Here is a 13,487-nt window from a genome sequence, read left to right as displayed (position 1 = left end):
TTAAATTCTGTTTAGTTAACATAGAGCATAATATTGGTTTCATAATGGAATTATTTTAAAATCTCAACTTCAACATTATCGAGCTGTTTGATTATAAGCCAGTTGCTTACCCTCTCTGTGTTGTTTCCTCACATAGAAGAATGCCATAGTCATGGCTCCCGCCTCAGGGGTATTGTTGTGGTAGATGGAGATACTGTGTGCGCAGTACATAGCATCTCTCTAGCCTTTAGAGTGAGTGTGCTCTAAAGGGTAAGTTTTCTTCTTGGCTCCTGTATGTCAGCTCTGAAATAATAGTAATAAAAAGAAGACTATATGAGAACTTTCAGTTTGGTGCCAGATGTCCAGCCAGGTTTGACAAATGACCAGAGTGGCCGTCGGATTTTACGTGGATTCCAGCTAGGGTATCGTAGCAAATTGGTGCATCCAGAGATGTAGTCAGACTGACAAGAAAGGTTGTATTTTCTTGTTATTGTTTAATGTGGTAGAAAACAATCTGGGTTGAAGGGAAGGATTTGTTTGTTTTTTTTTCTTTCTTTAAATACATCCCCTCATCCCTGCTCTTTGAAGCTTTTCCTATGATGCTAACCCCATTGACATCTTTCATCGTCGGTCCCAATGGCACTTTTTCCTAGACTTTATAAAATTCATTTCTTTTAAAATCAATTATTCCGAATATGTTTTGCTTCCCCAATTCGATTCTAAACTTGTAGGCAGTAAATACATCTCTCTTTTTCTAGTAGCTTGTAGCACCTGCCATAGCATGTTTTATATAATCATGATAGATTAATGTGTGTTAATTGATTGGCCAAAAAAAGTAATATGGAAATCGATGTGTTTTGCTCAGAAAGTGTGGGAGATGCTGACCTAGTCTTCCTCCAGTTGTTCTTTTCTACAGCCATTATCTGACATAGATTTAGGGAAACCTTGAGAAGCTTTCATACACGGTTTATTAATAAAATTCACTTTTAAACTGACATATCTGCAACCTCACTTTTTAAAAAAACCTATTTAAAAACTTCCCTCTTAAAGAAGGAACACAATGGCTAAATAGATGACCACATGAAATGTTGCACAACCACCACTCGCTTCTCTGTAATTACTCCGAACTACACTGAAGGACTCTCACTGTCCACTGCTGATGACAGGCCGGAGCCTTGCCTCTCCTGGTTTTTATTTACTGACAGTTTGGTGAACTGTGGTTTCCACCCTCTTCATTATGTCTCTGGTGTATAATTACTTGCAGCCTTCTCTTTATATTTTTTATTGTATGAGTAGTGATTCTGGTCAGTTATGGATTAAAATGCTACTTCCCTAATGAGACCATTGTGTGTGTGGTGTGTGAAAGAGAGAGAGAGAGAGAGAGAGAGAGAGAGAGAGAGAGAGATTGAGAGAGAGAGAGAATCCCCCCACCACCCCCGCCACACACCTGGCACCTTCTCTTTGTTCTCCTTCCCTAGCTGTCTTTCCTCACCTGCTGCACCCTGCATGTGAGTGCCACATGAGTCAGTCGTCATGGCTAAGTCTGTGTACCTCCCATCTGAAAGTAGTGCACACTCACACCTATAGGTCCTGGGACCCTCCTGACGCAGTCATGTGTCATCATCAAGTCTCTCATTTGCTTTGTTTGTTTTCGCAGTGAATCCTGGTTTTGGAAACTAAGGACTTTTCTTGGTGAGGAAGCTCCTATTGAGTGCCCAGTTTACAGAAACTCCATCTCTGTCTTGGTTCCCAGTTTATGGGGAACTGAAATTCAACCTTGAATCCCAAGACTTTTGATCAAACCACTTTTTCCCAAGGTCATTCCTGCTTTCCTGTCTGATTCTATGTGTTTCTGGAATTCTGGCCACTGTGTATTACTATATTCCCTTTATTACCTCCCTGCCCATTCATGTTTTCTTCCCAGCGCTGCTGGACCTTGAGTTGAGTATTTACTCCATTTTCTGCATCTGTCAGTCCCTCAATTCCTGGATGTCTGTCACCTGCTCCATAAGCTGCTGAATCATCCCTGTGTCACACTCTTTGTGGGTAGCATTTGCATGAACTGAAGTTTGCCCTGCAAGCAAACTTGTGAACCGAGTGTTATCAGTAATGTGTAGTCAGCTTGGGAATGGAAGTCTCCACAGGGTGGCCCATATAACTCCATTCCTTCAAAAGAATTTCCTGAGTAGCTTTAAAATAATTGTATTAAATTGGAATTGAGTAGTAGTGTTGTGCTTTGTTTTTTCACATCCATTTGCAAAAAGAAAACATATGATATAAAAATTATATAATGAGCATATGAGTAAGATTTGATGGTATATGATTTCTACATATGGTATATATCATTTCTCCTCAGGAGGAGGAATAAATGGTTAACTTTATTAGAATGGATGAATATTTTAGGCCTCTGGGTATCATTAAAAAAAACTGTTGCTTTTGTGTGACTGTATATAGGGGGGTGTGGGCTAGAGAGTTCTGAAATGAAGTATGTAGAAGGATAGATCCAAATTTTAAAAGTTGTTTTTAGGGGCACCTGGGTGGCTCAGTCATTAAGCATCTGCCTTTGGCTCAGGGTGTGATCCCAGGGTCCTGGGATCAAGCCCCGCATCGGGCTCCCTGCTCTGCTGGGAAGCCTGCTTCTTCCTCTTCCACTCCCTCTGCTGTGTTCCCTCTCTCGCTGGCTGTCTCTCTCTCTGTCAAATAAACAAATAAAATCTTTGAAAAAAAAAAGAATTAAAAAATAAATAAAAGTTGTTTTTAATCAATTAATGTGTATTTTTTCTCCGAAGGTGGGACTCCTTATCTTTGAAAAAATATATTTTATGTTTAACCTACATACAATATCCCATGTAATGACAAATGGTATGACTCAGATTTGTCAGTTGAATATAGATGTAAGATGTACTTGTTCTGGGGTGCCTGGGTGGCTCAGTTGCTCAAGCGTCCAGCTCTCGATTTTGGCTCGGATCATGATCTCGGTCTTGAGATCAAGTCCTGCATCAGGCTCTGTACTGAGCATGGATCCTCCTTAAGATTCTCTCTCTCCTTTTCCCCTTTAAAAAAACAAAAACAAAAACAAACAAATAAAAACCCTTTATCTTATTGAAACTGCTTTTTTTTTTTTATTTCAGTTTTTAGAATCCACATGATATATGACGTAATTGCTGTGGTCCAAATCACATGTAAAGCATTTAGACCATTTGTTTCCAATGTTGTAAGCACAGCTCTTGAACTAGTGAACTGGAAATAAGCTATACTTGACCACTTATATTCTACATAATTTGCTAAGTACTTCTGAAATATCCTATTGTAACAACCTCATAAGGTTTTTCATTGCTCTTAGGAAACTAAAACTCAAACACTTTGAGGATTTGCCTAGTTATGATAATAAATGGCCGAATCAGGATTTGAACTCTGTTCAACAGACCTGGTGTCCACAGTGGGTCCATGCTTACCCTAGTCTACATTTTGTCAGGAAGTGGAAATGAATAATTAAAGGAAAGTTAAAGCCTGTCTCTTAAATCTCCCATTTGCCTGGCTTATTCTTGCCAGGTAACAGTGTTCATCTCCTCAGTACTTTTCTCCTCAGTATGTATTGACCTTTTATGGATGGCAGTCTGTGTAAAACACTCTGTTGGGCACATGATTGAGCATCAAGAAGCGTAAGAGACTATTCTCTCCTGGCAGCCTCCTTTTGGTTGACGGGTCAAAATTATCCCAATACAGATGATTAATAAGAAAGGCAGAGTATGTCAAGTGGGAGGGTGGAGGTAAAGCCCACTGTGATCTGGCATAGAAGAAAAAAAGTGGAAGATGATTCAGAATAGAGAAGGCAGGAGTTAACTTTGTAGAAATAATTTGGGGCCAGATTGGATGGCCTGGCCTGACGCTGATCTGATATCTCCTAACAGGCATTTTGGAAACATGCTCCTGACACTCATCAGAGCTGCCTTTTTGCCTTTTATTTTTAAAAATATTTTTAATAGTTTAATTTGTTAATAGTTTAAATTTAAACTAAGATAGTTTGGTTTTGATTTAATTTCCATCTCTCACTTTTGAAATATGAAGTCGATGATGTCATGGGCCACGTCTGACTTGTTCACCTCTGTATCTCTAACACCTGCAACTCTCCCTAGCATGTGGCAGGTTCGTAATAAAAATTTGGTGAGTTAGACAAAAGTCTTCTTCGTTTTGCTTTCCGATTACTGAAACAGCTCATATTAAAGAGTTTTACCTTGCTGAATGCTCTTTTCAATAAATTACCTGGATCTGTTATTACAAACAAGGAGGGAATTACTAGGTTTATCATTTTGTTGTAGTATTTCTCTGTGTGAGAAAAGATAGAACTTTTACCAGGGTCTCAGTTTCAATACTTCTTTTAAAACATTTTTATATAAGCCCTGTTTCACTTTTTTAATTATAATTCATAAATAATCTTGTAAGAGAAGAGATGGCATAGGTAATATACCACATAATTTAACATAATTCCACATTGTCAATGTAAAGATGAAATATAAGGAAAGCTATTTTTATAAAATTCAGTGTATCTCAATGTGCAAATATTCAGGGATGTAAATAATAGAATTCATAAAAGATAGTCAGCTGCTTATACCTAAATGCAGAAGTTCCATGGCTATGAAGCCATATTCGCACACTAATTTTTTGAAATGATGAACAACTCTTCATAAATTCTCAAACCAAATGAGTTTTATGCTTCTGCAAGTTTACATAATGGTTGAATTCTGGAAACAAAAACAAAAGCAAACCTATAAAAGGAAAAACATACAGCCAAAATAACAAAAATCCAGTGAAAGTGGGCAAAAAAAATACTTGGTATTCATTTGCTTAAAATTAGATTCTAGGCTTCAATAATTATAAATGGGTTATTCATTCAGATATATATAGGGCGTTTAAAAGCTGCATGGGATGTACTGATTGCCCCTTGCATTGTACGACATCTGGTATCCCTAATCCCGGCCTACTCACTGTCAGCACAAGCCCATTCTACATGTGTATACACACACACACACACACACACACACACACACACACACGTGCAATCACAAATTTAAAAGATTTGTGCCTTTGGGGTAGTATTACCCCCTTTGAAAACCATTGCTGTAAACAAATAAGGGGGGAGTAGGCAAAATTTATTTCTCTCTTGCCTTCATTTGAGGTACACATTTCTCCCCTCAGTCAGATCTACTACCACTGAAATTGGTTGCCTTCAGTCATTTCTTCATCCCATCCCTTTTCAGCCCTCACCTTGTCCTCAAGTGCATCTCCTGGGAAATATCCTGGGCTTTGAGCCTATGCTTTCTCAACCCTTATTATAAGCTGCTATCGTTGAGTAGTTTAATAAAATCTGATAAATTAACTCCCGGTGTACTACTGTTGACATATAGGGACTTAAATCTTTACTTGAAAAAATGTATGTGTGTATCATATGTGTGTGTGTGTGGGTGCGTGCATATGTGTATATATGTATGTGTATATTTATAGTGTGCATATATATATGTATTTTTTTTTACTTTGATCAGAACTAGGACATCCTATTTAAACATCAGACCTCTACCATGTATCTGTGAAAGAATTCAGTTTTGCTGGCTTCCAAAGCCATTACATGCTTTTGCTAACCACCTGTTATAAACCAGAACTGTCAGGTTATTTAATATCTTGGAGATTCAGATTTTCCAGCTATAACTAAAGTTATTATGTTCTGATCATTAAACAACATGTCCTCTGTGTAACATTGTTAGCTTAAACCTAAGCACANGAATGGAAATGACAATTAAAACTAAAGTTATTATGTTCTGATCATTAAACAACATGTCCTCTGTGTAACATTGTTAGCTTAAACCTAAGCACACAGTTGATGTTTGTGCTTTATTGTTACCAAAAAGTCTTTGCTTTCACCTTCCTATAGATCTGTGGTTCCCAGTTAGGAGTGATTTGGGTGGAGGGCCAGGAGGTTTCTACTGATATTTAGTGGCTGATGCCAGGAAGGTTACTTAACATCCTAAAATTCACAGGACAGTCCCCTACAAGAAAGAAAGGTCCAGCCCAAACTGTCAATAGCACTGAAGGTGAGGAAACCCTGCTATAGATATATATCATGTAGTCTTCAATTAACTGTTAGTATTTGCTTTTCATCTACTTTCTTTTATTCTTAAAGAGAAAAAGCTCATGTACTCCGATTCACTGAGTTATTTCTGTAGTGAAAGCCAGCCTGAATTGCCAAATATATATTCTGAGAAACGAATGAGAACAAGGTATATAATTTCACATGCTTATAAATATTTATCTTTTAATTTTTATTGCTATTTTAAGACCCATTCATTTTCATTTTCCTTTCTTTATAGCTTTCCTGTTTGAATTATTTATGAAGCTAATATCTTGTCACATTTTAGAAAATTTGTAGTCTTCAGAAAAGAAAGATAAATCCAGCCAGCCACTTTCTCCCACTACTTTGGGAAAAGAAAGAGTGAGTGGGAAGGTGTTGGAGGCTTTTATAGGTTGCTCTAAACATTAGGCCAGGAGGTGGTTCCAGTATTGTTAGTCTGCTTAGCACATGAGTAACTAGCGTTTCCATGCATGTTCTTGTTTTAATGAATATCTGCTGCCCTTACTTATATATAAGGTAGCAGTTGAATTGTGCTTTTTCCAGAATCTTCTTTGTATATACACACTTCAAAGAGAAATAGGTGAGACAGACATAAGTGATAGCAGAAAAAGCCCATTTGTGGATCTGGATTCACTCATCTGTGGGACTGTCTGACCTGTGAAATGCAAGGTTAAGAAACGTGGGTGCATGGCAAGTGCTGGCTGTGCAAGTAAAAGCTGTCCAGGGAAGTTTTTATTTTGAGCTCCCAATTTTTCCAAGATATCAGAAGATTCTTTCCTTGCAGAAGCAATGAGAAGCTCTTAGGAGAATGAAGGCCTGAGTAGGAATACAACCACACCATGCCTCGTGCTCTGAAATGTGTTCCCATTGGAAAACATGGCAGGATGTCTGGATTGCAGCAGGAAGAAGGAGAGTGAGAATGATCTTTTTTATTCTGGAGACAACATGGAATTATCAGATGAGAACTGTGGCCTTCTCTATGCCTTGCATTCCCCAGTTTGATTTTTTTTATGTGGAACTATATTAATAATGATTTTTTTAAAGGATATGTTTCAGTATGAGTGTGTGTAAACTGTTCAGCCAAGTCTATGTCTTGATGTCATTTTCTGACCCTTGGAAACATCAGAATTGAAATGAAAGGTAAGTGACTAAATTAGACACATTTAAAACCAAACACACTTTCATCCTATTTATTTAACTGAATCCCTATTTCAACTCAGTATTTTGTGTTTGAATAGTGATTTTTTTTTCCTTTTCATTTGAGCCCCGTATGTTATTTTGGAAATGAGACTATGTAATGAAATGCATTTCTATAATTTTAATAAATTGGATAAGATCGTGATAACAGCCAGGTGTTTTCATCGGACTCCTGTATCCTGCTTGCAACAGTCCTAGGCACAAATCGGCTTATTAACAAACACTGGGCCAGTTAAGTGTATTTATTCCCTTGGGTGTATAAACAGACTTAGCCTTTTTTCTTTGCTGCCTGGTTGTCACTTTCTGTAGCAAGTTTTCTTGGTATACTCTAACAGCAGGTCTAAAATTGGTGGGTAAGCCATTTTGATTTCATGGAAATACATGTTCAATAAATTTACAGTGTTCTGGGAACTTTTCAGGAGAAGGGTGTCTTTTTCCTTGTCCCTATTTGTAAATTATCTCTTAATTCTTATGAAAATGAACTCTACATCTGTAATTCAGTTGGGTGTCCTGACTATGAAACAGAGACACAGAGCAACTGTGTTCAATCACCGACTGCCATAGAGAGAGTTGTCTATGGTGTGGCTGCTCTGAAGCTCAAGGAGCTGTTCATTCTTATTATTACTCGAGAGGCCTGAGGAACAATATGTATCAGGTGCCCCCTCAGTCATCAGAATTCTTGACTGAGTGAATTCTAAACCAGTGAGACAGACTTCAGTAAATAAGTCTAGAGCAACCAATGAACCTCAGAAAACCAAAAAGAATTTGTACAATATTAACCTACCTATCAGTATTTTTAATTTTGATTCTCATTATTTTATTTCCTGGCATTGCATTTAATATACTTTTTCAAAATTATTAGTCATCTGTTGGGTTTTATCTCCATAATTGAAGAAAGAGGACTTATTATAATTTTAAATACTTTTAATTGTAATTGTGTTCCTTGCACAATTTCATTGAAGTGCGTTTTTTATGGTTTCATTTGTCATCTGGCTATTTCATTTATGAAGGGTATCTAGTTATTAGTAACAATTAGCGCATAAAAACATTTAGAAATAATACCGGATTTAGTTTTGTGAAATTTGGAATCTCTTTAAATTGCCATGGAAGTGTTTATTAATTCTTCTGTAAGAGTTAATAGTCATATGATGGTTTTGAAGTTTTGCCAATATTAAAATGTTAAGTGGTACATGCATTATTGGGTAAAAGAAAACAAAAATCACCTCAGAAAATCATTTTAAGTGCACTTAGAGACAAATACTTACTTTTTCAGGGAAGGATAATGTGGTATGTGCCCCACATACCACAAGCATGTTCTGGGAAGTGTGTTTTGAAATAGTAATATATTTTAAAATAAAATGAATAATTTTCCAGCATTACCTGAAAAAGAATGAACTTACTTTGAGTTAAGTCAGTGTTTTGTAAATGGCAAAGGAATATGGGTGGAACCATGCTCTTAATCTGAGTAAAGGAAATTAATACTTCGCAGATTGTGTAACCTATCAGATTGATACTGAGAGTGATGAAAAAACATTTTTTTCCCTTTTCACTAGTGTGAAAAAATAATTTAGGAAGTACACTTTAAGGAGATATTATATGTAGATTTCACTAGAAATGGGAGGAACCTTCATAGCCTCTGTATAAGTGGCTCTATTTGGATGCGTACGTTTTCCTAAGCATTTGATGGAGGATTGTTCTATTGCTTTGTAAAAGAATTTTATGACATTGAATTTGTATCGATGGTTTTTAATCCTTCAAAGTACTAACATAGACTCCGCAATATAATCTAAGCACTATAATAAAAAGTTTATTCTTCCTAGTGTCTCTGTATCATAGATGGATTTATTATCTTATCCAGCACAAAGTACCTTAGTTCTTCATTACTGTGCATGGGCAAACAGTAGTTATGATGTTGAAATGAGTAACTGTAACAACAGATTATCACTTTGCTTGTTTCAGTTCTCTTGAATTATCGGATATTCAGTTTCAGAAAGTATTTCTAAATTATTCAGTAAAAATGATTTACAAATAATATTACTTGTGTATTTGAGCTAAAGTAGTTGATGTCTCTCTGATTGATCTTCTCATTTACTCATTCACCGAATATTTATTGAATTCCCTCTCTACGTCAGAGGTCATACTAGATGCTGGAAATAGGATATCTTGAGGTTTGTTTGTTTGTTTTTTCTAGATAGAAGTTGGTTTTGGTTAATTTATATGCTTAATTCCAGAAGTCAGCTCCAGCTTCTAGTACCCAAATTGATGTTAGACAAAAATGTATAGCTTTGTGTAGAAGAAAAGTTTGGTCTTAAGGGAAAGAAACATTGGGAAATTAAAGACGTATCATAATTTGGATAATCACTGTCCAGTAAGGGTTTGCCAGAAGAACAGAGCTGCCTTTTTTGATTAAACAGTCTGTGAAAAAGCCTCCAGAAGAAATCCTATAAGTAGGAAGTCATGTATAGGAAACTGATGAACTATGCAATTTTTTTTTCATCCTTTCTTCCTGTTGGACAGCTTAAGCAACATTCAGCAAAATCAAGAATTATTTGGATTTTAATGGATTTCACTGCCTTCAGCACAAAGATCTTTAAGTCTCTATCACTTGATATTATCTCAGTGGGTATGTTTGTAGTTAACTTTCAAAGTTCAAATCAGAGATATTTGATGTTTGCAATTTATTTTCCATTCCCCCTTTTCAAATATACTGAGGTGAGTGTAATTTTCATAGGGCTTATTAGGCTCTCTTACAAATTTTATTGGTCTTCACTCGATTGCTGTAAATAAAAAATCCCAATGTAATGCCACACTGATGGAATGTAAGTTAATGGTTAAGTGAGTGTTCCTACCCTCATACTGTCAGATGTAAGAATAGTGGGGCAGTTTCCCCACACCCAGGCTGAAGGAATGTCATAGTTCAAAATAATGTCTATGACAGCTCTTCCCACTGTTTAGTTTGAAGAACTATTTTAATAGGCTTCACCAACAGAATACAGAATTTCTATAGAAACAATTTTTGGAAATCCTGGGTTGGACAAAGGTACAGGTTTTTATTTACTGCAGGACATGTTGGCATCTTCACTGTGCAATCATGCACTGTGAATCTCTGACAGAAGAGTGTAAGTGTTCCAGACTTATTTGTCAAGGACTCCTTGACAAATATCTTTTTAATGCTAATGTTCATAGTGTAACAATATGCTCATGTTTCTAATGTCATATGCACTATTTCCAAATGTATTGGTCAAGGACTTCTTGAAAAATGTCTGTCGTGAGGAATGCACCTTGGGGCTGACTTTAGGAAACGTTGCCATGGTGGCAGTCTATAGGCTCCTAAGTCTCCCTGATCTTTATCAAATTGTAGAATTCTAGACCAGCTCTGAGTGAGTTTTATGTAATTTGTATCCTCTGAGGTTATCCCAGGTAGATGTGACTTCCAGGGGTTTTGAAACAGAGCTGAAAAGAGCAGCAGTCAACAACAACAACGATAATAATAATGATGATGTAATGATTCATAAATATATAGCATTTTTTTTCAGAATGCTTTCAGATTGTGAGTCACTTTAGTTTTACAACAAACTTGTGATAAATTCAGCTTGTCATTTTTTTTTCTAATTTATGTTTGAGAAAATAACGTAGAAAGGTTCAAAAGCTTGTCAAGTTTTCATGTCAGGTTTATACTCCTTTGTCCTTACCTGTTGTACAAATAATGCTTTTCTAAGATAACACTTTGCATTGTACTAGCTGAGAGTTAAGATCTAGGTCAGGGGTCAGCAAGCTGTGGTTCAGGGTTAGGCAAACTATAACCTATAATCATACAGACCATTGGGCTCAAGCTGCCTCACTACTTGTTTTATTTATTTATTTTTTTGGTAAAGTTTCATTGGAACACAGTAATACACATTTGTTTATGTGTTGTATGTATGTTCACACTCTAACAGCAGATTTGAGTGTTTGCAGCAGAGACCACATGGCCTGAAAATCCTAAAATATTACTCTCTGTCCCTTTTTAGAAAAGTTTGCCCACTGCCCATCTGGATCGTGGCCTGAACTAGAGGCTCTATATAGATGTTAGAATGCCATTTATATTGTACTGTGTTTAACCATTGTGATGGTTAGCAGAAAACATGGAGGTAGTTCCCCCAAAAAAGAAACCTACATTTGTACCGTTAGTGTAAATGACACTCAGTTGTTAATTTACACACATCCCTATGCATTAATTACAGTTTTTAGCACACCGCAGTGCTAGCTGGGCCTGCATCCTTCACGCATAGGGTTATTTAATTATTGCTGCTAGAGGCTTTAATCAAGTCCTTCTTATAGAAAACAAACAAATGATTAGCCTTTACATTGCAGGCATAAACAGGAATTTGACTCATGAATTTCCTAATTATACTGCACCATTTTGAAAATCAGTTGGCATTCAAATTCTTGCTGTTACTCTGTGTACAATTTCCTTTTGCAAGATACAAGTGTAGGATAAAAAAATTGTGGTTAAATATGTTAAGATTAAAGTTAGGTTTAATTTAAATATTTTTTCCCTACTTGCTCATAAAAATGATTACATTGAAGTAGGGAGTAATTAGGTGTCAGCTGTATATCAGCTACATGCTACACGTTTTAGATGACTCTTAGGAATTTATTCTTACGTTAGTGCTATGAGGTAGGTGTTATTATTTTCATTTTAAATATGAGGGAATTGAGGACCAGGATGTGAAATGACATGCCCAGTGCCACATGAGAAAGTAGTTTGTGACGGGGCCTGATTGGGACTTCTACTCTCTGGGCCTGGCTGTAGGCTCCTTCTATACTGACACGGTGCCTCAGCCACAAGTCCAAGGTCCATTCTCCATGATTTCTGTAACCGGTGCCTAAAATGGATCAGCTCTTCCCCCTGCCTTTTTTTTTTTTTTTTTTTTTAATTTCCAAGATGCCCTTTTAGTTGTGCACAACAATTAGCAAGTAAAATTCACATCCCAGCTTTATAGCAGTCCTGCTTATTCTTTTAGCCATGTGAAAAATCAATTCTGAAATAAGATCTATGGGCTTCTTTTTAATTCTGTCTAAACAAAAACAACCCAGTTCTGCGTATTTTGAGTGCTGAAGCCAATTCTGATTTTGCCAGAGATACAAGGTGGTTCATAATTTCTCCTTTCCGCTTCCTTCCATCATTTGTCAGAAGTCAAATGCCAAAAGGTCTTCCACAAATAAGATTTGCTTCTTAAGGGATTCTTTAAGGAGTTCTTTGGAAGAATAAGGAAATGTACCTATAGCAAATTATTTCCTTTTCTGTACTATTTTCTAACATGTTCTTAGTGTCTTTGCAGCATACATTCCTTTCTGAGACTTATTTCACAATACATTCTTCTTTACTTTGTGTAGAGGACTGATCTCGACTAGACCATGAGCCGCCTTTTATTTTCCCAGAGCTGCACTGAAGTCCTCACAGACAGGAATTTTTATTGAGATGATTGCTTCTCATTCAGATCTTTATAAGGACAGTGGGATATTTCCTAAGCCATGATTCTCTTACTTACATGGTGGAGGTTACTCTTGGTTAGGGTCATAAACCAGTCCTAGATTTTATAGAATATTTCTACTGTTACAGAAGATTCTTTTGGACAGCCCTGGTTTAGAAAGTAGCATAGAAATGTCCTTAGACTCTATGTCTTGTTGCTAATGACATTTATGTATTAGTAGCTTATCCGCTCCAGGGTCTCACTTTTTCATGTATAAAATGTAAAACAAAAACAAAAACAAACAAAAACAATTACATGGGCACTCCACCTGTACTCGATGCAGACAAATTTTAAATGGTTTACTTGCAAATTTTGTCAGATGTGTTTTCAGATGCTCCTTTTTTGGTAGGGGGCTTAGGTAATTGGTTATTCTTTATCATTTTTTCAGAACTTTCAATACAGGAAATTGTTGGGAAGAAAATTAGAATTCTAGTTTCTTATTTAAAATTCATGTGAAAAGAAAAAAAAATGACCAACTTGAATTATAGTAAGGAGTTTAAGAAGTATGCAGCTTTGATCTGATTTGGTAACCTTGGTTGTTATTGATACCATTCCTTTTAAAGTTTTACTCATAGTTGTGACTCTGAGGCCAATAACCAAGGGTTTATCATGTGTTACAGAAGTGGGCCTTTGGTTTAATTTCTTAATCAGTTAAACAAGAAAATATCCGT

The 13,487-nt window shown here is 36.4% G+C and overlaps 1 protein-coding gene across 29 annotated transcripts in view; it reads left to right on the top strand.

Annotated features, from left to right (window-relative positions):
• NRXN1 (neurexin 1) overlaps positions 1–13,487 on the top strand; it is a 1,113,431-nt gene that overhangs the window by 72,990 nt on the left and 1,026,954 nt on the right. The window contains exon 3 of one of the 29 annotated variants that reach the window (XM_034659123.1): positions 1,637–1,734. The exons of the other annotated variants lie outside the window; for them this stretch is intronic. Within the exon in view, the coding sequence (XP_034515014.1) occupies positions 1,637–1,659 (23 nt within the window). The 3' untranslated portion in view covers positions 1,660–1,734. Of the gene's footprint in view, positions 1–1,636; positions 1,735–13,487 lie in introns of those variants that run through there. 29 annotated transcript variants of the gene reach the window in all.

Source organism: Ailuropoda melanoleuca, chromosome 4 (genome assembly GCF_002007445.2).
Source record: "Ailuropoda melanoleuca isolate Jingjing chromosome 4, ASM200744v2, whole genome shotgun sequence".
NCBI classification, from domain to species: Eukaryota; Metazoa; Chordata; class Mammalia; order Carnivora; family Ursidae; genus Ailuropoda; species Ailuropoda melanoleuca.
This window is presented reverse-complemented; position numbering and strand designations above follow the sequence as displayed.